Here is a 22,274-nt window from a genome sequence, read left to right on the forward strand (position 1 = left end):
GAGCTGGCCCATTTGGTAATCTTGTTGCTAGAACTGAAATGGAGAAAAGATTCATAACTAATAAGGATGTAAATGCTCAGCACATTTTAGGAAATGCTTTGAAAGACATGAGCATCCTGTGAAAATACATGATTTATAATGATTCTAAGGAAATGCCATTTTTTTAAAGGATGGATGTATAATGAAATGGTGACCCAGGACAGCCAAATTGATTTGTAAATATCATTTAGATCTTGAAACCAGATTAAAAATTTAATCTCTCTTTGCTTTACTGCCATTAGGTAACATGAATACATTTGGATATTTTTAAAAGTTAATACTGGCTTATGGGACAGTTGGTAATTCCTTAGCATTTTATATTAGGGAATTTTTCTTACCAATTAGGATGTTTGGTGGAGTTCAGACTTAGGTGAATACCAGTTATTTGTGAGACATAATTTTTCCAAGCTGGAGAGATCATGGCCAAACATAGAAAATAGAGTTTCAGAAAAATTTCCATCACCCTGGGTTTAGTTTAGATCTGTCATGTGTGAAATAGGAGTACTACTGGCACTGCATTACTTTTTGCCAGTGGCGGTTTACAATATTATGAAGGAGTAGTTCATATACATATACCTCGGTAAATAAGAACCTTGGGCCAAATAGAGTTTGTCTCTGCTTACTTTTTTAAAAAAATTTATTTATTTATTTATTTTTGGCTGTGTTGGGTCTTAGTTGCTGCGCACAGGCTTTTCTGTAGTTGCGGTGAGCGGGGGCTACTCTTCGTTGCGGTGCGCGGGCTTCTCATTGTCGAGGCTTCTCTTGTTGCGGAGCACAGGCTCTAGGTGCGCGAGCTTCAATAGTTGTGGCACGTGGGCTCAGTAGTTGTGGTGCGTGGGCTCTAGAGCGCAGGCTCAGTAGTTGTGGTGCACAGGCTTAGTTGCTCCGCGGCATGTGGCATCTTCCTGGACCAGGGCTTGAACCCGTGTCCCTTGCATTGGCAGGCGGATTCTTAACCACTGCACCACCAGGGATGCCCTCTGCTTACTTTTGAAGGAAAGAACTCTAAAGAAAAGTTCTATTTGACTTTGTGTCCCCCCCCATTCTTTACTTCTAACATGATATCGCCCCTAGATCCTACTGTTCAGGTACTTAACCATGGAACAAAATGGTCCTACAGGTCTTCTTCCTCATCCTAGTGTGCCCAGACACAGAAAGGCAGACTGGGTTGGGAGGCCCCCCACTGGGTTGGGAGCATGGTCTCTGGGCTTGGACACTGCTCCACCAGCTCGTTACATTGGGCAGGGGGTCCAAGCTCCTGGAAGAGTTTTAAAGTCCGTGTCAGTAAAATGGCCATAATAACACTGCCTCATTAGAGTTGTCTCAGGGCTGAAGTGAGGTATATCTGTAAAGTGCTCCGTGCCTCCCATTAACAAGGGCAGCTTAAAAAAAAAAAGTCACCCAAGTTTGAGGGCTGGATACAAATGCCATCTTTCCTAAGGAGCAAGTCTCATCCTGAACAATCACCCTGTTCAGCTGTGCAGAAAAGTTACGGTTCAATAGAAAAATTTTGGAGATCCTAAGACGCTCATTTTTTCCCCGCCTTCAGGTGTACGTCAGTCAAGTCTGTGAGGATGTCTTCTCCGGCCCCCTGAACTCCGCTGTGCAGCTGGCCGGACTGAGGTTGTTAACAAACATGACAGTGACCAATGACCACCAGCACATGCTTAGCAGTTACATTACAGACCTGTTCCACTTGTTGCTCACGGGAAATGGAAGCACCAAGGTATGAAGGAAGTGGTTGGCCATTACTTGCAGTACAAACAGCTATTGCATCCAGTTTATTAAGATTGGAATTTAGTTTACAAGTCACCCGTCTTAAGTTGATACTCCTCAAAAAAGAAAGTTCAAAGTTTACTAAAAACCCTTACATGGGCGCAAGAAAGTATATTATTTTTATACCCTAATATTGAATTTCAAAGTTAACTTGTGAAAATAATCTGTTGTTTCACTTATCAATAGATGGGGTATTCATTTGGTTTTCTGAAAATGTTTACCTTTTACTGAAGTAGCTAGCTTCACCCGCACCAGATACAGAACCATTGTGATTAAAAGAAGTCTTTGAGTGACAGTGCTGGGGAATTGAGTTTTTTGCTTACCTCAGGGTTAACAGAACTTTTTTTTTGATTCGACCATTGTGTGTTGTAAAATCTTTCCGAAACTGATACTTTTAAGATTCAGTAATGCATGTCTCAGTGCTCCACTTTGACCTGTTATGTATCAATAGATGTAGGAGGCAGCAGAGTTGGAGCTGAATTAACTGGGACACCCTGTGAAAACTGCTTGAGTAAACCCCTCATATTTGTGTGCATTCTTATCAAGCACCATTTTTCAAGAAATACCATAAAAACAAAAGGTAGAGTAATCAAAGGCTCTAATTAGTTGCGTCAGTTGTTCATCAGTGTTTTACTGTATTGGTCTGTGTTCTCTGGCACAGTTGAAAAAGATGCATGAGCATTTTAGAAGGACTAAATGTGAAGCCAGACTCCAGATAATCAAGTTCACTGAAGTTACTTCTGAGGTTATCAAATTGTGATTATAGCAGAGCCTTACTGTAGTCCTTTAAAAATTTGTTCTGAGATGTTTTTATATGGGCTTTCCACATTTCAGGTAGCCAAACTTACTTAGATCTGGTCCAAGATGTACCCGAAGGCATTCAAAATTAAATGTAATAATCGTATTAGCAATATTTTAGGAATAATGCTCCATCCATAGGCAATTTCCAAATGCACACACCCGTCAACACCCCTCTCTCCAGGGGAGCAAGGTAACTTCCATCCCTTGACCCCGTAGAAACTGCATTCTCTCTACCCCATGGCATTGGAGCTGTTGGAAACTCTTCTGTTTCTCTCTGCAGCTACTTTGCCCAAAACCTCAGAGGCACGTTGTGTTCAGAGCCAAGTACCTTTGGCCTTGGGGCTGTATATATCTGTCTCAGAGATGGTTTATATTTTATGACATTTTGAAAGTGACTCACACCACAATACTATGTTTATTTTTGGTTTGTTTTGTTTTTCCACTACATTGCCTAGCAGGTATTTCTGGGATAGAAAATTTGCTTTTTTCGTCTGTCTGAGAGGCTAACCACCAGTTGTTTCTCCATTAAACAATGACTTTAGGGACTTTGCTGGCAGTCCAGTGGTTAAGACTTCGCCTTCCAATGCAGGGGGTGCGGGTTCGATCCCTGGTCGGGGCCGCTTGGCCAAAAATCCAAAACATAAAAACAGAAACAATATTGTAACAAATTCAATAAAGACTCAAAAAATGGTCCACGTCAAAAAAGTCTTTAAAAAAAAAATGAGTTTAAAGTTGCAACTTGCAAATGAACTTTTGGATAATAATCCATTTGTAAGTGGAAAAATGTATCCATTTTAGATATTTTCTTAGTAAAAAACCACCAACATGAGTTTTTTTTTTTTTTTTTTATGGTACACGGGCCTCTCACTGTTGTGGCCTCTCCCGTTGCGGAGCACAGGCTCCGGACGCGCAGGCTCAGCGGCCATGGCTCACGGGCCCAGCCGCTCCGCGGCACGTGGGCTCCTCCCCGACAGGGCGCGAACCCGTGTCCCCTGCATCGGCAGGCGGACTCCCAACCACTGCGCCACCAGGGAAGCCCCAACATGAATTTTTTAAATCTTTATTTTTAATAAGTGATCTCACTCTACTATAATAACCTCTTGGGTTCAACACTGATTCATAACTAAATACGAATAGTAGAAGGTGAATTTAAATAAACCTTGTGTTTGCTACATCTGCCATGAGAACAAAAGAAAGTAATGGCTTAAAAGAAATGTCCTAGAGCCACCACAAGATGGCATATGTGACACAAGAAAAAGTTACGGTTCAGTAGGACTGACCGTGGTTTCAAAACAAAATACATATAAGTTAACTGTTTAATCTGTAGTTGTACTCTAACTTTATATATATTTTTTCTCACCTTTAACACACGAGACGTAAACCCAGGTCACGAGTCTAAAAGCGGGCGGCTGATTTCTATCTTTCTATCTTTATACTTTTTATTTTATATTGGAGTATTGTTGATTTACAACGTTGTGTTAGTTTCAGGTGTACAGCAAAGTGATTCAGGTATCCATATACATATTATTTTTAAAATTCTTTTCCCATTTAGATAAATACAAAATATTGAATAGAGTTACCCGTGCTATAGAGTAAGTCCTTCATGGTTATCTATTTTAAATAGTGCTTATATGTTAAACCAAAACTCCTAATTTATCCCTCCCAACACTATTCCCCGGTGGTCACCCTAAGTTTGTTTTTGAAGACTGTTTCTGTTTTGTAAATTAGTTCATTTGTATCATTTTTTTATATTCCACATACAAGCGATATCATATGATGTTTGTCTTTCTCTGATTGACTTCACTTAGTATGATCATATCCAGGTCCATTCACGTTGCTACAAATGGCATTATTTCATTTTTTTAAGGCTGAGTAGTATTTCCTTATATATGTACCGCATCTTCTTTATCCGTCCACCTGTCGATGGATATTTTAGTTGCTTCCATGTCTGGGCTAGGGTAAATAGCCCCGCAAGGAAGGTTGGGGTGTATGTGTCTTTTTGAATTATGGTTTTTTCCGGATATACACCTAGGAGTGGGATTGCCAGACCATATGGCAGCTCTGTTTTTGGTTTCTTAGGGAACCCCCCTATTCTTCTCCATAGTGGCAGTCACCAATTTACATTCCCACCGACAGTGTAGGAGGGTTCCCTTTTCTCCATGCCCTCTCCAGCATTTACTGTTTGTAGACTTTTGGATGATGACCATTCTGACTGGTACCCCTTGATACCCCCTCGTGCTTTTTTTTTTTCTATTGGAGTATAATTGCTTTACAATATTGTGTTAGTTTCTGCTGTACAGTGAAGTGCATCAGCTATATGTATACCTATATCCCCTCCCTTTTGGTCCTCCCTCCCATCCGCCCATTCCACCCCCCATCCCACCCATCTAGGTCGTGTCAGAGCACCGAGGTTAATTTCCTATTCTATAGCAGGTACCTGCTAGCTCTCTATTTTGTGCGTGGTGGTGTATATATGTTGGTACTGATCTCCCAATTCATCCCACCCTCCGCTTCCCCCACCCTGTGTCCACATGTCCTTTCTCTACGTCTGCATCTCTATTCCTGCCCTGCCAATAGGTTAATGTGTACCATTTTTCTAGATTCCATGTATATGCGTTAATATATAGTGCCTGTTACCAATTTACATTCCCACCGATAGCGTAAGAGGGTTCCTTTTTCTCCATATGCTCTCCAGTGTTTACTGTTTGTAGATTTAATGATGATGGACATTCTGACTGATGGGACGTGATGCCTCATTTTACTTTGCATTTCTCTAGAAATAAGTGATGTTGAGCACCTTTTTTGTTCCTCTTGGCCACATGTATGTCTTCTTTGGAGAAGTGTTTATTTAGGTCTTCCTCATTGTTTGATTGGGTTATTTTTTTATATTGAGCTTCATGAGCTTTGTGTATTTTGGAAATTAACCCCTGTTGGTCACATCATTTGCAAATATCTTCTCCCATCCTGTAGGTTGTCTCATCGTTTTTATGGTTTCTTTTGCTGTGCAGAACCCTCCTGCACTCTTTGAAATTTATCATGAACATGTATTAATTTTATTTAAAAGTTTTAATAGTTAAAAGCAGTAAAATTAGGGAAAGTCATATCTTTCTACTTAACAAATTAATATGTACAGTGTGATCAAAGGAATGTATATTAGGATATATATATGAGAAAATACCAAACTTAATATCATTTCTAGTCATGGAAATGTGAATTTCCTTTTCCTTTCTGCTTTTCTGTAGTTAAAAATAATGTTCTATAGTAAACACATAATGCCTTTGTAATTCAAAAAAGGTTTATATAATAATATCCAGGTCTCTTCCAGGGAGTAATGAAGGGCACATTTGTCACTTTTTCCTGATTTCAGTCTGTTCTCCCTGCTCCTCACTTTCTGCAATTTCAAGTATCTTATAGAAAGTATACTTTTCACATGACTCGCTTTTTTTTTTTTTTTTTTTTTTTGGCTGTGTTGGGTCTTTGTTGCTGCGCGCGGGCTTTCTCTAGTTGCGGCAAGCCGGGGTTACTCTTCGTTGCAGTGTGCGGGCTTCTCATCACGGTGGCTTCTCTTGTTGCAGAGCGCGGGCTCTAGAGCGCAGGCTCAGTAGTTGTGGCGCACGGGCTTAACTGCTCCGCAGCATGTGGGATCTTCCTGGACCAGGGCTCGAACCCGTGTCCCCCGCATCGGCAGGCGGATTCATTTTTTTTTAAATTTTATCTTTTTATATAGCAAGTTCTTATCAGTTATCTATTTTATACATGTTAGTGTATACATGTCAATCCCAATCTCCCAGTTCATCCCACCACCATCCCCCCCGCCACTTTCCCCCTTTCGTGTCCACACGTTTGTCCTCTGCATCTGTGTGGCAGGAGGATTCTTAACCTCTGCACCACCAGTGAAGCACCACGACTCGCATTTTTAAAGGAAGAATTCCATTTGAATGATTTCATTACTGACTTTTCAGTTATAAGTGGTAAGAGTTCTGATATTTTGGCTAGTCAGCTATAAGATAACATTTGTTTGCTTATTATTTGTGTCACTGCGTAAATGATTGTACAGTTTTTCATATAGAAACAATAAGCTCCAAGAATCATAGAAACCTAGTATAAAGCACCATATTGTTAGTCTTCATAACCAAACTATCCCCAAATTTTCATACTTGAAGTAGAAACAGCTTTGAGAGATTCTTTTTGTTCTAAAGATCGTATTTCACTTATCAGTAATCGTAATAAAGATTATTTATGTAACACAGTTAAACTTACTGTGTTAGGTATTTCTGTGCGCCAGGGGTGGGTAGCTAAGATGTTCATTCTTTTCTCCCTGTCTCCCTATCAGTATAATTAGAAAACTAAGGTTTTAAATAAGAGGAATTGAGAAAGCTTCGTAGAATGGAGAAAATTTGAGTCAGACATTGAAGAATAGGCAGGACTTTAAAATGTGGACTTGGTTGGGGGACAGCATGCCAGGGAGAGAAAACCCATGCTTGCTAGTCTGAAATAAACCAATGTTCTTATTTCAGGTTCAAGTTTTAAAACTGCTTTTGAATTTGTCGGAAAATCCAGCCATGACAGATGGACTCCTTGGTGCCAAAGTAAGTTCAGTAGCTTACATATCTGTTTTGTCCGTACAAATATATAGATTTGGACAGACAGATCTGGAGGGAAAGGACTTACCTCAAATATTAACAGGGATTAGCTCTGAGGAGCAATATTAGAGGTGGGTTTTTTGGGGTTTTTTTTGGCCAATATGAATTTCCTAAAATTTCTGAAATGAATGTATTTTACTTTTAAAAATCATTTTGAAAAGTTCTCCCTAGCAATAATGAATTATAATTTTTCTGTCTCTGTCCAATTTGGGGTACTTATATATCATCACATCTTTTATATTTAACCTGCTTATGTTCAGTGTATCTTAGTATCCACTGAAACACTAGTATTTATGGAGGCCACAGTATGTGCCTGATGCTGGGCTGAGTGCCAAGATACACCAGTGAGTACAGCATTACATGGTACTTGTCCTCGTGAGCTTACAGTCTAGGGAGAGGAGACAAAAATGTGTAAGAAAGGAGCAGTTAAAAGCTGTGGTATTTTGAAGGAAGCATAGGTAGTGCTGGGGTAGAACGGACCTCAAGTCCTATAGAAAAGGGACCCTGTCATATTCATCTGCTCAGCCCTATGCCCTGCACAGTGTGTGCACTTAGTATTTTGGTGAATTAATGAGTTTCCATGATGACTATATATGATTATGATGCATCTTAAAGAGGAAATGGGTGTTTTTCCAAATGACTGCATTCTAGGATTCCAAGGAAATAGTATTTTTTAGCTAAAACACAAAACCTCTTTTTTCCATTAGTATATGACGTAGGAGTGCCTCAAATTTTACACATTTAAGTTATGCAGTCTTAGGGACAGTTTTCTGTGACAAGATTTTTTAAATGCATTCACTACAGCTTTAAAATGTGAACATACACATGGAAAATGTTTTTGTATATTTTTAATTTTCATTGTTTCCTACTTCAGGTGGATTCTTCATTCCTTTCCCTTTATGATGGCCATGTAGCAAAGGAGATTCTTCTTCGAGTTCTCACACTGTTTCAGAATATAACTACCTGCCTCGAAAAGGAAGGCCATTTAGCTATTCAGCCAACTTTCACTGAAGGTTCACTGTTTTACCTGTTATATGGAGAAGAATGTGCCCAGAAAATGAGAGCTTTAGTTTATCACCATGATGCAGATGTGAAGGAAAAGGTAACAATGATACCAAAATTCTAAGTGGTTGGTCATATTTTTCCAAAGAGTAATGCAGTCTAGAAATAATACACATAAACTTCTCATTTTTCACCTTCCTTACAAAGGGATTCTTTCAACTGCTGAATTTAAACAAACAGTAAATATCACCTTCCATCATTAACACAGCTACAACTTGCCCTGGTCTCAGACCATTTTATTGATACCAAAAGAATATAAGAGCTTTTTGTTCTGAAACCATTTTGTTTTTATTTTGCTTTTTGCTAAGCTACTTCAGTTATTTCCTCTACACGGAGTGACAGTGACCTTTTTATGTGTAAGCTACCCTTCCACTGTTGGCAGTGATTTGCAGTTATGCATCTGGGACAGCAGCAGTATGTTTCATAAGCACCCTAGGAAGGACCCTGTTCTTTTAGTAGTGATGAGATCGATCCCATACTCCTAAGGCCACCTGCCACTCTTTCAGATCTGTTCTAATCATTAGAATCTATTCTAGTCTATGAAAACTGTAAACTGTTAGAAATGTTTCCTAGTACTCACCCACTCCCATTCAGTTTGATATGTATAATATACTGGGATCAATCAAAATCCATCCAAAGGCAAAGGCAATTGGTTAAATCAGTTATATAGTCTTTAAAGAGAATGAAGCAGGTCTGAATGTGCTGATGTAGAAAGACATCCATGAAATATGGTTGTTTTTCAAAATACATGTTGTAGAAAAATATGACCCCATTTGTGGTTTTTTAAAATCAAAAAATTTATGCTTATATATGGACAGAACACTTCTTTCATATATAGGCACTTTGGTATATATATCTAGAATGAAAGCCAGACTCCTGAGAATAGGATTAGGGAGTGAGGAAATGACTTTTCTATGTACACCTTCTTCTAGTGTTTGAATTTTTTACTCTGGGCATAAATTTCATAATTTTTTTAAATAAAAAAGAAAAATGTCACAGGATTATTTTCTCCCCTTAACTGAAAGAAGTTTTATTCATTAACTTTCACCCAAATTTTACATGATTAAAATTATAAGATATGAAAAATTCTCAGCAGTTATTTTTAACAGTATTTTTATCCCATAAGCTACTCTAACAATTTATTGATATATTTGAATTCAGCCAGGATCCCCCCCCTGCAGGTTTTGTAGTAATCAAGTTCATAACCACCACCATGCTTAGTTATTAAGTAAATCAATTTGTAAGCAGAAGCTTTCCTAGTCATGTATTTAAGGCAAAGCTTTAAATTTCATTTGTAAACACATAGATTTCCATAGGAAGTCACAAATCCTCAAACAGAAAATGTGCTTTATCAGGGTTATCCTAATACAGAAATGAAACTTGGGAGACATATTTTTACAGTAGAAATATGATGAAAATGTGAAAATTCTAAATAATGTACATTATGAAGGCTAATAAGGATCATTTATCAAGTGATGCAAACATAAGTATTAACTCCCTGAAAGGCACATTTCTTTATAGCAATTTTGCTTAATCTTCCTCCTTGTTTAATGAAAATATATATTCAAAATGTACACACATTAAAACGAAGATTTGATTTCAATGTACGGTAGCAGCACTGGATTCTAAAACACCCTCTCTTCTTTTCCTCTATTATTAGTTTGAACAAATAACATTTCCTGGAGATCAGAGCATTGAGTTTGAAATGTCAAAACGCTAGAGAAAGGCGGGGGGGGGGGGGCATCTAGAAAGAATTCCACAGGGAAAGTGCACAGTTCGATCTTTACCTAGGTAGGTCATAGCACATCTTACCTATTTTAGGTGGGCTTTCTCCTAACTGATGGTCCCACGGGGGGGGGGGTCATCTAGAAAGAATTCCACAGGGAAAGTGCACAGTTCGATCTTTACCTAGGTAGGTCATAGCACATCTTACCTATTTTAGGTGGGCTTTCTCCTAACTGATGGTCCCACCCTCTTGGGCAGTGAGTTTCAAAGTGTTCTTCAGTTATCACGGGAGAAAGGGATTTCAATAAAATCTTACATGTTGGTATGGATGCTGGCTAATCAAAGAGGAAAATGAAATTGACTTAGAGGATGAGACAAACGAAAAGGTATTATGACACGTATTTAGACTGAATGGAGGGAACAGAGTGGATTAGTCTTACTTTTCAAAATTTGGTTTTGCTTTGTACATAAAAGGCTTCAAAATGTAGACAGGAGAGATGAAACTCAATGTACTTCCTAACAAACAAAATGTCAAAGTGGAAAGAATGCAAATGGTCCTAAAAATTACAGCTTGGAGGAAGCCTAGAAAATGAGGCAGGCCCAATTACGTGGAACTTAGAACAAAATTTAAAGTGCTTGGAGACCCCTCAGTTAAACAGTACATGTGAATACACAATTAACATTAAGGCCATTCAAAGAGAATTAAGCAAGATGTGCTTGGCTTGCTTCATAGAGCAGAGGTAAGAGATGAATTTTCCGTCTGGCGTGCAGCAGCAAGGAAGGTGACCACAGAATTATGGCTAGTATTAGGGCAACCCATGCCAAAGCTAATCCACCATAAGCCAAACAAACATCTTGATTCCCATCTGTTTGCTAAATGTTCCTTTGGAGTGAAAAAGTGTTTTTTTTTTTCCTGAAGGTTTATGGGGAAATTTTTTGTGCTTTTAGTGCCCACGAATCATATACATTCACCTATATTACATGTACATTTCCCCTTGACAGATTTGCATCTTTGTTGATAAAAATGCTAAATTTTGATAAGTATTATTTACATTTATCTTGGCTATTCTCCAAATTTACAAAATGTGGGAGAGAAAGTTGTTAGTCCTCAATGTCCTTATATGCTTGACTATATATTATCAAAAGCATTAGCCTATTTTCCACTTTCAAATCTACCTATCTGTATTAGGCAGTGATATCTGAAGATATCATTTTCTCCCTTATATTTTCAAAGTGTTTTTTTAAAAAAAGACTTATTTATTCTTCAGTTTTTGGAGGTAGGTGAAAATCATCCTCGTTGCACATGAGGACACTGAGGCACACTGAGCTTAGGTGACAGAAAATCCAAGGCAGAAGCGGGATTAAAAGTCAGATTAAGTGGCTAACGTGCATATATATACGTGAAAATAAATTACAGGGCACTACCTGGGTAGCATTTGGTGTAGAAAACCTATTTTGATTATTTTGTATGAATAAAGTTCATTTCACTGAGGCTGTATTGGGAAGACAGAACGGGCCTCTAATCAGCTCTCTCATTAAGGAAGGTTCAGAGTAATGGAGTGCGTGTAGAGCCTGTCTAGGACTAAAACTCAGGGCAGTGGACTCCCAGAATCACTGTCTTTTTTTTAACCACTAATATTCCACACTGGCTTAATAAAAGTAGAACCGTGCTTAAGGATCGTGTAATACAAAAATATAAGAGAATCATGTAAAACAGAAAATATTTATAAAGCTCACTGACACACTGGGGTTTGAGCTAAGAAACCAGAAAAAATAATGAGTATATATATATATATATATATATATATATATATATATAGAGAGAGAGAGAGAGAGAGAGAGAGAGAGAGAGAGAGAGAGAGAGAGAAGATGGAATATGGAAAGTATAAAATTTAACTCAAAGTATATGGTCTATTAACATTTAATATCTGTATTTATCTTTGTAAATTATTTCCTTGCAGCTATATTTGTGCTGAGCAGGTCTGACTTTTAGATTAAAAATAAAACATTTCACAAATCATGTTCTCATAACCACACTTCCCCTTCCTCTGCCCAGCTCAGAGGGCTTTTGATTTGGGGATTGTAGATATGCCACAGAGTATATTATTCCTCTCTTTAAAAAAAAAATGGTAACTTAGCCCAAACTCCTGTTTTTACGTTTAAAAAAATAAATCTCTTAACATTTGGCATATAACCATGTGGGGAATCAATGTCATCATTTGCTCTAACATGACTGTAAGAAATATGTTTCTATGTGCAGGCCTGTGAGAAAATCTAGGTAGGTAGACAGCCTTGACTTACCATGCAGAAGGCCCCTAAGAATAGAAGAACAGAAATGAGTTTTTAAAATCCATTTTTCATAATCTCAAAACTCTACCACTAGGGGCTTCCCTGGTGGCGCAGTGGGTGGGGGTCCGCCCGCCAATGCAGGGGACATGGGTTTGTGCCCCGGTCCGGGAAGATCCCGCATGCCGTGGAGCGGCTGGGCCCGTGGGCCACAGCCGCTGGGCCCGTGCGTCTGGAGCCTGTGCTCCGCAACGGGAGAGGCCGCAGCAGTGAGAGGCCCTCGTACCACAAAAAAAAAAAACAAAAAAAACTCTACCACTGAAGTAGAATGATTTAGTAAAAAAAAATTCCATTGCAATGTTTATGTCACTGAAACATGACCTTATTTAAATGACCCACCTCTGAACTCTGTTTATAAGAACTGGCAATCATATTACAAACCTGCAGAAGTTGTTTCCAAACGTAAAAATCGTAATATTCATGAATTTCTTAGTCTTTTTAGATTTATATCAGATGATGCCTTTTTCATTAAAAGCTCCTGTGCTCATATTTACTCAAAGTTGTCATCATCAGTATTAAGGTATCTTGACTCTCCATGCTTCAAGACAAAAAAATCTTCAGTCTTAAGTCCATATCTTTCTAGAGCCTCACTCAGTTTCACTGGAGGTTCTAAGTAATGCTGGCAAAGGGCAGAGAGAAACAAAAATGGAAAAAGATTAAGCATACATATATTTGGGGGGATATGTCAAACAAGAGTTCAAACTAAAATAACCAACACAGCCTACTTAAAGTAATGCTCTTCCTTTTCATTGAAGCATTAGCAAATGAGTCGATCATACTTTCTAATATAGAATCATTAAGCCAATAGAAATGTCATATTTATCAATCGGGTAACACCATGCATGTCAAATTTGGCCAACTTAGATTGAGCATTATTAGACTGCATGAACTCTGATCACTATTTCCCTACATGAAATCCCAGTCGAAATGGAATCAATGCTAAAAATTAAGTGTTACCAATAGTTTGGGAGAACACAGAAACTTACATTATAAGGAAGAGTATGTGTGTACAAGCAAACGCTAGAGAAAATATTTTTGGCTGAAGAAGGGTTGTCATCCCCAGACCCCAACCAAATACTGATTCTGTAGTCTGTGGATTGAAGAGGAGCCTGAGGAAAAGAGATTTAACAGGTGGCGTTACCTTTTGTTTCCTCACCTTTTCATAACTCAAAAAAAAAGACAGCACACTGTTGAAGAATGTTTCAACATACTCAAATGTTTACCAAATAAATTGAAACCACTTGAATGTGTTATAGTTAAAGAAAGCAAAAGGTATAAAAGAAATCATTTCACCAGTTATTTCTCTTTTGAGCTAAATATTTACAGTGTATAGTAGCTAGTTTTACAGCCAATAAAGGAAAAAAACAGGTATTACACAAAGGGTTTTTTCCCCAATTTCAATTAGAAAAGCTGTAAAATGTTAAAGCAGAAATAAAAATCAAACAGTCTCTACTCTGATCGCTGGTGGTAAGTCTGCTTCTACCCTCCATGCAGCAATGGCTGGTGAGCACCCAGAGAGCGGCCAGGTCAGTGAAGTAAATAAAAACCCTTGCCTTCCTAGAGCTTTCATCCCAATACAGAGACAGATAAGAAATGAATAAAGAAAACAGTATCTGAGTGGGTGACATGTTCTGGGGAGAACATAGTTGGTAAGTGTCGGGGGTGGAGGTTTAATTTTAAATACAACCATCTAAGAAGTCCTCTTGGAGATGGCAACCTTTGAACAAAGACCTGAGGGAGCAGATTGCACCAGGCTTTGTAGGCAGCTGTGAGGGCTGTGGCTTTGACTGGGAGTGTGATGGAAACCTGCAGGTCCTTCTGGCACAGGAGTGTCACAATCTGATCTAAGGGGTAAAGGTCGCTGCCCTGTGCAGCGTTGAGAACAGACTGTAAGGGGCAGTGTGGCATCAGTGATGGGGGTAAGAGGTACTCAAAGTCTAAATACAATCTAAAGGATGAGCTGACTGCATGTGGGGAAAAGCTGAAGGGAGGATATGAGAGAGAGTAAACCGTTTGGCCTGAGGAACTGGAAGGAGGGTGTTGCCATTTACTGAGATTAAGAGAAATGATTTTGAGGGAAGATCAGGAAGTTTGGTTTTAGACTGAAGTTCTGGGTACCTGATGGACATCCAACTGGAGACATCAAGTAGGCAGCTAGATACATAAACATGGATTGTAGGGGGAAACCTGGGCTAGAGAGGTACAGTGGGTAGATGGTGCTTAAAGACATAAGACTAATGACATGCCCAAGGGAGTAACCAACTAGAGAAGAAATGGGGCCCCTGGACTGAGTCCTAAGGCACTCACTGCTGACGAGGAACTAGCAGCAGAGAGTAGGAAGGGCCAGCCAGTGATGTACTAGGAAAACCAGGCAAGTCTTCTGTGGCTTCAGATGTACAGATTGCTAACAGTTACTGGCCACACGTGGGTCTTTTCTCCCCGCCTGCTCACTTCTAGGTTTATGGCTATGTTTAGCGGGTCAGGGATGCCTTCCCACTGACTACGGAGTAACTGAGGTTAACTGTGCATTAGTTACCTGGTATTCCTAGAGACAGCCACTTATTAATGGGTTAGCTGACAACAGGAATCCACTTTTAGTCTTTTTTATGCATATAGGAGATTGCTAATATATCCCCCATGAGATTTAACTGTAAATAATAGCCTAAGTCAAGAAGCTTCCCTTGCAAAATTATTTTTAAGAGATTTCAAAATGACAAAATTCTTTCCCAATGAAAAATAACTGTTCTGTTAAATTTTTTCTCCCCTGTGCTCTCTCTACAAGTCTTGGCCAACAACACACTTACACAATTGCCCTACACTAATAATGTCTTTCCTAAACTGTAACTTTAGTTATAAGCTATAATTTAGTATAGATTTTGATGTTGCAGTATCTTTCTGAGTTTCTTCATAGGTCAATTCTTGGCTGCTTCAACCATCTAGAAGGGAGCTCTGTAAGTAGGCAAGAAAGCCTCTGAGTGACTGATAGCTATCTCTTAGTGCAAGCACATTAATCCTGCAGGGAAGGTAAAAATGCCCAATAGCCATGGGACCAAACAATATGTATAAAGCAAGGTAGTAGGTTAGAGACATATATACCATGGAATATTACTCAGCCATAAAAAGGAACAAAACTGAGTCATTTGTAGTGATGTGGATGGCCCTGGAGTCCATCATACAGAGTAAAGTAAGTCACAAAGAAAAACAAATACCGTGTATTAACGCATAATATGGAAACTAGAAAAATGGTACTGATGAACCTAGTGGTGGGGCAGGACTAAAGATGCAGACATAGAGAACGGACTTGTGGACACAGTGGGGGAAGGGGAGAGTGGGACAAATTGAGAGAGAAGCATTGACATACATACACTACCATGTGCAAAACAGCTAGTGGGAAGCAGCCGCATAGCACAGGGAGATCAGCTCGGTGCTTTGTAACCACCTAGGGGGGTGGGATGGGGAGGGGATATAGGTATGCATATACCTGTGCAGCAGAAACTAACACAACATTGTAAAGCAATTTTAATCCAATAAAGATGTGGGAAAAGAAAAAGAGTAAGTGGTGAAAGCAGAAGCTCCCAGCAGTGTGGACCCATTAAGGGCCAGGCAACCAGCCCCAGACAGCTCATACATTCCCTTTCAAAGGGGGTCACTGTTTTATGATCTACTCCAACAGAAGAGACTCAAAATAAAGACCCTGATCATTTAAGAAGTTAACATATATTATGTAGTGCCTACAGTTTGTTTCTACCAAAACTAGTCAGTTAAGTTGAAGTGCTTAAATACATTATTTAGGAAATTCACTCATCATTCCTTAGATAAATCAGATGTTGCCGTACGTACAATTTTAAAGTGCTGCCAAGTCAATAACATCCTTAAGCTGCTTATATTATAGGAAGCAGTTATTACAACTATTTACATGCAAATCATTTAAAACTGTTTGCGAAGCATAGGCTAAACATCCTCCCCCAAAATTCCATGTACTTTATAATTTATTTAGCAAACTCGTAGTTCTCAATTTATGCAACTAATGTCAAAAAGACTAAATGAGGGCTTCCCTGGTGATGCAGTGGTTGAGAGTCCACCTGCCGATGCAGGGGACGCGGGTTCGTGCCCCGACCCGGGAGGATCCCACGTGCCGCGGAGCGGCTGGGCCCGTGAGCCATGGCTGCTGAGCCTGCGCATCCGGAGCCTGTGCTCCGTGACGCACACATATATCTCTAACTGATTCTGTATCTCTGGACTTAGATATAGTTATGGATATAGATATATTTTAAGCATGAGTTCACACTGATATATACATCCAGTTTCAATCCATCACCTCATCATTCTTTTCAGCCTTACTTGTAAATACTTATTGTCATTCTCAACATATTGACTTATGTGATCAGTTTACATATTTGCTTGAGCCAATCAGATTCCCTACTCACCCCAAGGTAGGCACACTGCTACACGAGACAGCTTTCAGCTCTGAGGCTAGTCCAGGTCACCTCTCTTTTGGTCCATTATAACATCTCTACCCCCACTGACCCTCCTCCTCCCCCTTTCTACTTACCCACACTTGCCACCATATTTCTACTGAACTCATACTATTTATCTTCCTGCCTCAACAATAGCCCAGTTCAGGGACTTTCTGGCGGTCCAGTGGGTAAGACTCCACACTCGCAATGCAGGGGGCATGGATGTGATCCCTGGTTGGGGAGCTAAGACCCTCCCACATGCCACACAGTGTGGCAAAAAAAAAAAAAAAAAAAAAAAAAAAAAAAAAACTAAATGAGAGTGTATTTTGTATTTCATTAAGAAATAAAGATGAAGTTTAGATTTAAAACAGGAGTAGTTCTTGAAGGCTGAATAACATAATAACTCTTGAAGACTGAGGTTTTCTTCCTCTCGTCATCTTGCCATCTCAGTAAAGAACATAGCCACCTTCCCAATTACTCAAGTTAAAAATTTAGGAGTCATGCTTGATTCTTCTCTTTGCAAGGTTTAATAAAATACTATTACTTCATCTAAGTTGCTGAAATATGTTATATATATATAGAACATAAACATACATATATCTAAATTTACCTATATACATATGGAACACACATACACACACACGGAATAAGACACTGCCTCTAAATAATAGTGGTAAACCAAAGGAAACCAGTACCAAACTTCCCTCTTCTCCAAATACACAAACACAGAAACACACACACTCATCATATTCTTCACCCTTTCCATGCCCGTGGACATTCATTTATTGATTCCATTCTGTCCCCCAACAGCGTGGCTCAGGGCCACAGCATTGCGGAACGGGAATTCTGATTTGGGGGGGGGGGGTCGGCAGGGGGCAGGCAGTGTATTAATTCTGGAATAAGATGCAACTAGGGAGAGGGCAGGCCAGAAAGAGGACAGAGAGGGAGTGCTTAAAACAGCATGAAAGCACAGGGCTCCTGCAGAGAGGCCCTGGAATGTGGAAGATGCCACACAGGGCAAAAGAGAAGAAGCCAAGTTCAGTCATCTGTTTCTAAATTTTGCTTAGGGCAGGCCCTGGATCGAGGAAAGGAGAGAATGCTTTTTGCTAAGCTTCTGTTTGATCCCACTAGCTTCTGGCTAGTAGCAGAGTTCCAGGGTTCAGCTACCTTAAGGAAAAATAAGCTCTTCTGTACTGTCTAGGAATAAAACCACCATTTATCCCAATGCCTGGCACACAGCAGACACCAAATCAGTGTTTACTGGATGAATAACATACTTCTGAAAACTTCCAAGCTGTCCAGCCTCACTTCCCCCATTGCCCTCCCTATCATCCATACTCTGGCTGAACCGATTCCTCACTATTCCCCATGCTTGCTGCCTCCAATCCCACACTTTCCTCCTCTTGAAATGCCTTCCTCCTTGCCTTTTCACAGCCAAGTTCAAATGTCAACTCTTCCGCGAAGCTCTCCCTGATCCCTGCAATTTGTAACAGTCCCTGACTCTGAGACCATTTTATCTGTCCCACTTTACAACACTCTGAGTAATTATGTGCATGTCTTGTATCTTCTGCCAGAACAAAAGCCTCCCTTGAGAGGGATGACATGATGGTTCATTTTTCTATTTACTAAGGCTGCACACGTTTTTGGTTATATAAACACATGCTTCATTAACTACAGAAATAAGCCAAAAGAACAACATGCAGTGAGGATTTTTTTTTCCACTGTATATAAATATTGTTTTACTAATTAACATGATTTACCACCCTAATTCACTTGATGACCATGCAGGTTCTGATTCTAGTTTGGTTTCTGAACACACTGCAGGATACAGTGATCAATCCTATCATCGGTCAGACACGTAACGAGTTATTGTTACCACAATCACACTCACCTCATTTGCTAAGGCAAAAGTTCCCCAGTGAATTGCCACAGATCTCTTTGTCTGCACATCAATGTGAATCTTTACAGCCTCTTCTGGGTCTACATGCTGGTATTTCATAAACCACCTGATAAAACACAGTAATTTATTAAACCTGGGCTTTTAAGTATACAATAAATTCTAATTACTGCTTCATGTAATCAACCTTTAACATTCTGCACAGGAATAAATCACAGTAGGCAAAACCATCTCCCTTCAGTCCACTTTTCTGCTGGAAAAAAATAAAAATCTTTCTTGTACAAACTGCTGTAACAGTAGCTAAGTCTCAAGCAAAACTTCCCTTTGAATAGTAGGATTTTGTTTCACATGTATTTTTATTTTACTGATGATTTATTCTGAAGATATCTTATTACTTTAAAAAGCAGATATTTTGCAATCCTGGTATGAATGAAAGAAACGGAATAATGGGTGAAGAACTAGAAATCAAAACTCCAGTTGCAAATAACCTTGCTGAAACAATTTATTTTTTAACATGCTAAAGTGAAAAGGAAACAAAAATTAGTGTATAATTTGTAACATCAGGAGCAAAAAAAATCCAGTTACTATTCAAGGATTTTATTTAAATACCATACAACTGATGAATGAGGTGTTTGGTTTGGCAAGAAGAAAGGGTACATCAGGGGCACTAAATAGAGTTTAGCAATGTGAAAGGCTGCCTCATGCCTGGGAAGAGACGGGCTCTGGAGGCAGGGGGCCTGGGCGTGAATCCCAGCTCTACCAATTCCTGGGAATGCCTTTGGAGCTGCTTCAGTTTCTCCAGCTGCCAATTTCCTGGTCCGTGAAATAGAAACTATGCCCACTTCACAAGGCTATTGTGAGGATTAAACAAGACAAAATTCATTCAAAGCATGAAGTACAGCAGCTGCTTCATAGAATTCTTGCAAAAGAGTAGCGAGTTGACAAAGCCAACACTTTCAGGAGAAAGAATTATTTCTGATACAAAAGTAAAATGTACTACATACAGGCAAATCCTTTGCTTGCCCAGCCAGCAGTTTACTTATTTATTTATTTTTATAAATTTATTTTATTTATTTATTTTTGGCTGTGTTGGGTCTTCGTTGCTGCCCACCGGCTTTCTCTAGTTGCATCGAGCAGGGGCTGCTCTTCGTTGCAGTGCGCGGGCTTCTCATTGTGGTGGCTTCTTGTTGCAGAGTGCAGGCTCTAGGCGCGTGGACTTCAGTAGTTGTGACACGCAGGCTTCAGTAGTTGTGGCTCGCGGGCTCTAGAGCACAGGCTCAGTAGTTGTGGCGCACGGGCTTAGTTGCTACGCGGCATGTGGGATCTTCCTGGACCAGGGCTCGAACCCGTGTCCCCTGCATTGGCAGGCGGATCCTTAAGCACTGTGCCACCAGGGAAGCCCCCCCAGCCAGCAGTTTAGAAGAGGAAAAACAACAGTGTCTTCACATTATTTATATCCTGGGTCTGCTACTGGCAATGAACACTGCAGTGAAGATTAAGGGATCTGGATTCAGCAGAGGGGCTGCTGCACTTTGTAGAACACGTCATGGAAAAGTTCATCCATCTGCACAGCACAAGGGTTGTTATTTACTGTTAGGAGTTGCCGGGCCTGATGGGAGCCCCAAAACAAAGCCACTGTGTTCTCAACAAGAGATTAGAGACGCTTTATCTCCTGACACTTAGAATTCAGGGCAAGATGAAAACAGTTTTGGCTGTTTCTCTCTATTGATTTTTTTAAAACTCCTACTTCAAATCAAAGGGATAGACATATTCCTTTTCATGTCTGAAATAAAATTAAAATGTTTACTCTGGTATACAAATTAAAATAAACAGTTAAAATCCTAACCGACTTGGATAGAATGCCCGATGACAGGAGATCCCAAAAGTAAGGGTGAAAACATTCTAAGCAGATTATTGAAAATCGTTTTGGGTGTGATCATCTTACATTTACAGACTACTCTGAAGTTTTGTTGATAACAACATTTCTAAAACTTTAGTACTGGGGCTTCCCTGGTGGTCCAGTGGTTAAGACGCCAGGCTTCCAATGCACAGAGCACGGGTTCGATCCCCGGTCAGGGAACATAAGATCCCACGTGCCATGCGGCATGGCCAAAAAAAAATAAAATAAAATAAAATAAAAATAAAACTTTAGTACTGACTAGAGAACTGGAATACAGAGTAGAGGCTACTACCAATTTAATTCTTTAGAGCAAACACCGCCCTCCCCATCCTTCTCCCATCTTAGTGACAAGACAGCTGCAGTGCAAGAAGCCAGGGGGAATTATGTGAGTGCATTTGTGTACTTCGGCTGTACACATTTTATCATCCCCTGTATATGACCAGTCTGTATATTTCTACATATGAAAATTTTATTCTCACAATTACAAGTAAGAAGTATTCTAATATACTAAGAACATATATTGAATAAGGATCGATACCATATAAAATTGATTTGTAAACAGGTTGACTGATGTTTTAAGAGGTTTCATTAGAATTCAGAACTAGAATTATGTGGAAAAGTGAAATTCAAGCACTAATACTGGCTTATAATTTTTTAGTAAGGTAAAAATATCTAGTCCCTTAAATGAAGAAACTAGAAAAAAGGGAGAAATAAGCATTAATATACTTAGCAATGAAATGGTTTTGGTGAACTTAAAAAGTTAATGAAAAGTAAGTATAACAATCTGATGGAAACCAATGATCAGATCTGCTCAGTTCATCTATGTATCAGTGTTCTGTTTGTAGGATCGCCTAAATAAAATGCCATCCTACATACCATTCTGTATGAGTCTGTGCATGCACTTCAGAAAATAAAACATTTTTTAAATTAGCCCCTACTTTGTTACTTTTAGTGTTTATTTTCTCTTAACTTGTACATATCAACCAGAGTTGACTGAAATCTAACTGAATTCTTGAAAATCGCTTTTTCCTTAAATAGGCAGTATTAAGGAAAACACAGGCAGCGGATGGGTCTCCGGATGGGTCTCCTGGGTCTCAAATGCTCGTGTGACCTTTATCTGCTCTGTGCTCTGAAGACAGGCAATCAGTACAGAGAGGTTGCAGGGCAAGTGGTAAGTAGTGCAGCAATGTCTTTAGCAGAGTAACCTCAGTGCTGCCTGCAGTAAGACCGTCACAAGGGACTGATGCTATATAGGCCAAGCCCTTTTTCTCCACTAAACACGGGACAGGGCATGGGTGCATTCCACTCACGGAGAGTATCCTCCACGTGAAAGAAAGACCAAGAGTCAGGTTTGAGTACTGGCCAATAGGTTTACCTTTAGTTGGAACAGTACACGAACTTCGGGCTAGGCAGAGTAATACTTTAAACCATCGTCCTTTTTTCTTGGTAATATAATTTCAGTAACTACAATAATTATTTAACTGATATGACTGTAATTAAAGCATTTTAAAATTCAAAGAAAACTTTTAACTGCCTCTGGCCCACCAACCCCCCACCCAATGTATAACAAAGTCCACCTTTAAAACCACAGATTACTCGGAGTCCAGTTAATCTATTATGTAGCAGGA

General features: G+C 39.5%; 2 protein-coding genes across 3 annotated transcripts in view; one reads left to right on the plus strand and one right to left on the minus strand.

Moving 5' to 3' along the window:
• ARMC10 (armadillo repeat containing 10) overlaps positions 1–8,697 on the plus strand; it is a 30,229-nt gene extending 21,532 nt beyond the window's left edge. Inside the window, exons 4-6 of the mRNA XM_007467048.1 lie at positions 1,589–1,765; positions 7,134–7,205; positions 8,134–8,697. Coding sequence (XP_007467110.1) covers positions 1,589–1,765; positions 7,134–7,205; positions 8,134–8,385 — 501 coding nt within the window. The 3' untranslated portion in view covers positions 8,386–8,697. The remainder of the gene's footprint in view (positions 1–1,588; positions 1,766–7,133; positions 7,206–8,133) is intronic.
• Positions 8,698–12,716: 4,019 nt separating this feature from the next.
• NAPEPLD (N-acyl phosphatidylethanolamine phospholipase D) overlaps positions 12,717–22,274 on the minus strand; it is a 42,833-nt gene continuing 33,275 nt past the window's right edge. The window contains exons 4-5 of one of the 2 annotated variants that reach the window (XM_007467050.1): positions 18,741–18,855; positions 12,717–13,011 (exon numbers count right to left, since the gene is read on the minus strand). In XM_007467050.1, the coding sequence (XP_007467112.1) occupies positions 12,883–13,011; positions 18,741–18,855 (244 nt within the window). In that variant the 3' untranslated portion in view covers positions 12,717–12,882. The remainder of the gene's footprint in view (positions 13,012–18,740; positions 18,856–22,274) is intronic. The other variant, XM_007467049.1, reaches the window with a different exon arrangement.

Source organism: Lipotes vexillifer, unplaced genomic scaffold (genome assembly GCF_000442215.2).
Source record: "Lipotes vexillifer unplaced genomic scaffold, Lipotes_vexillifer_v1.1 scaffold450, whole genome shotgun sequence".
NCBI classification, from domain to species: domain Eukaryota; kingdom Metazoa; phylum Chordata; class Mammalia; order Artiodactyla; family Lipotidae; genus Lipotes; species Lipotes vexillifer.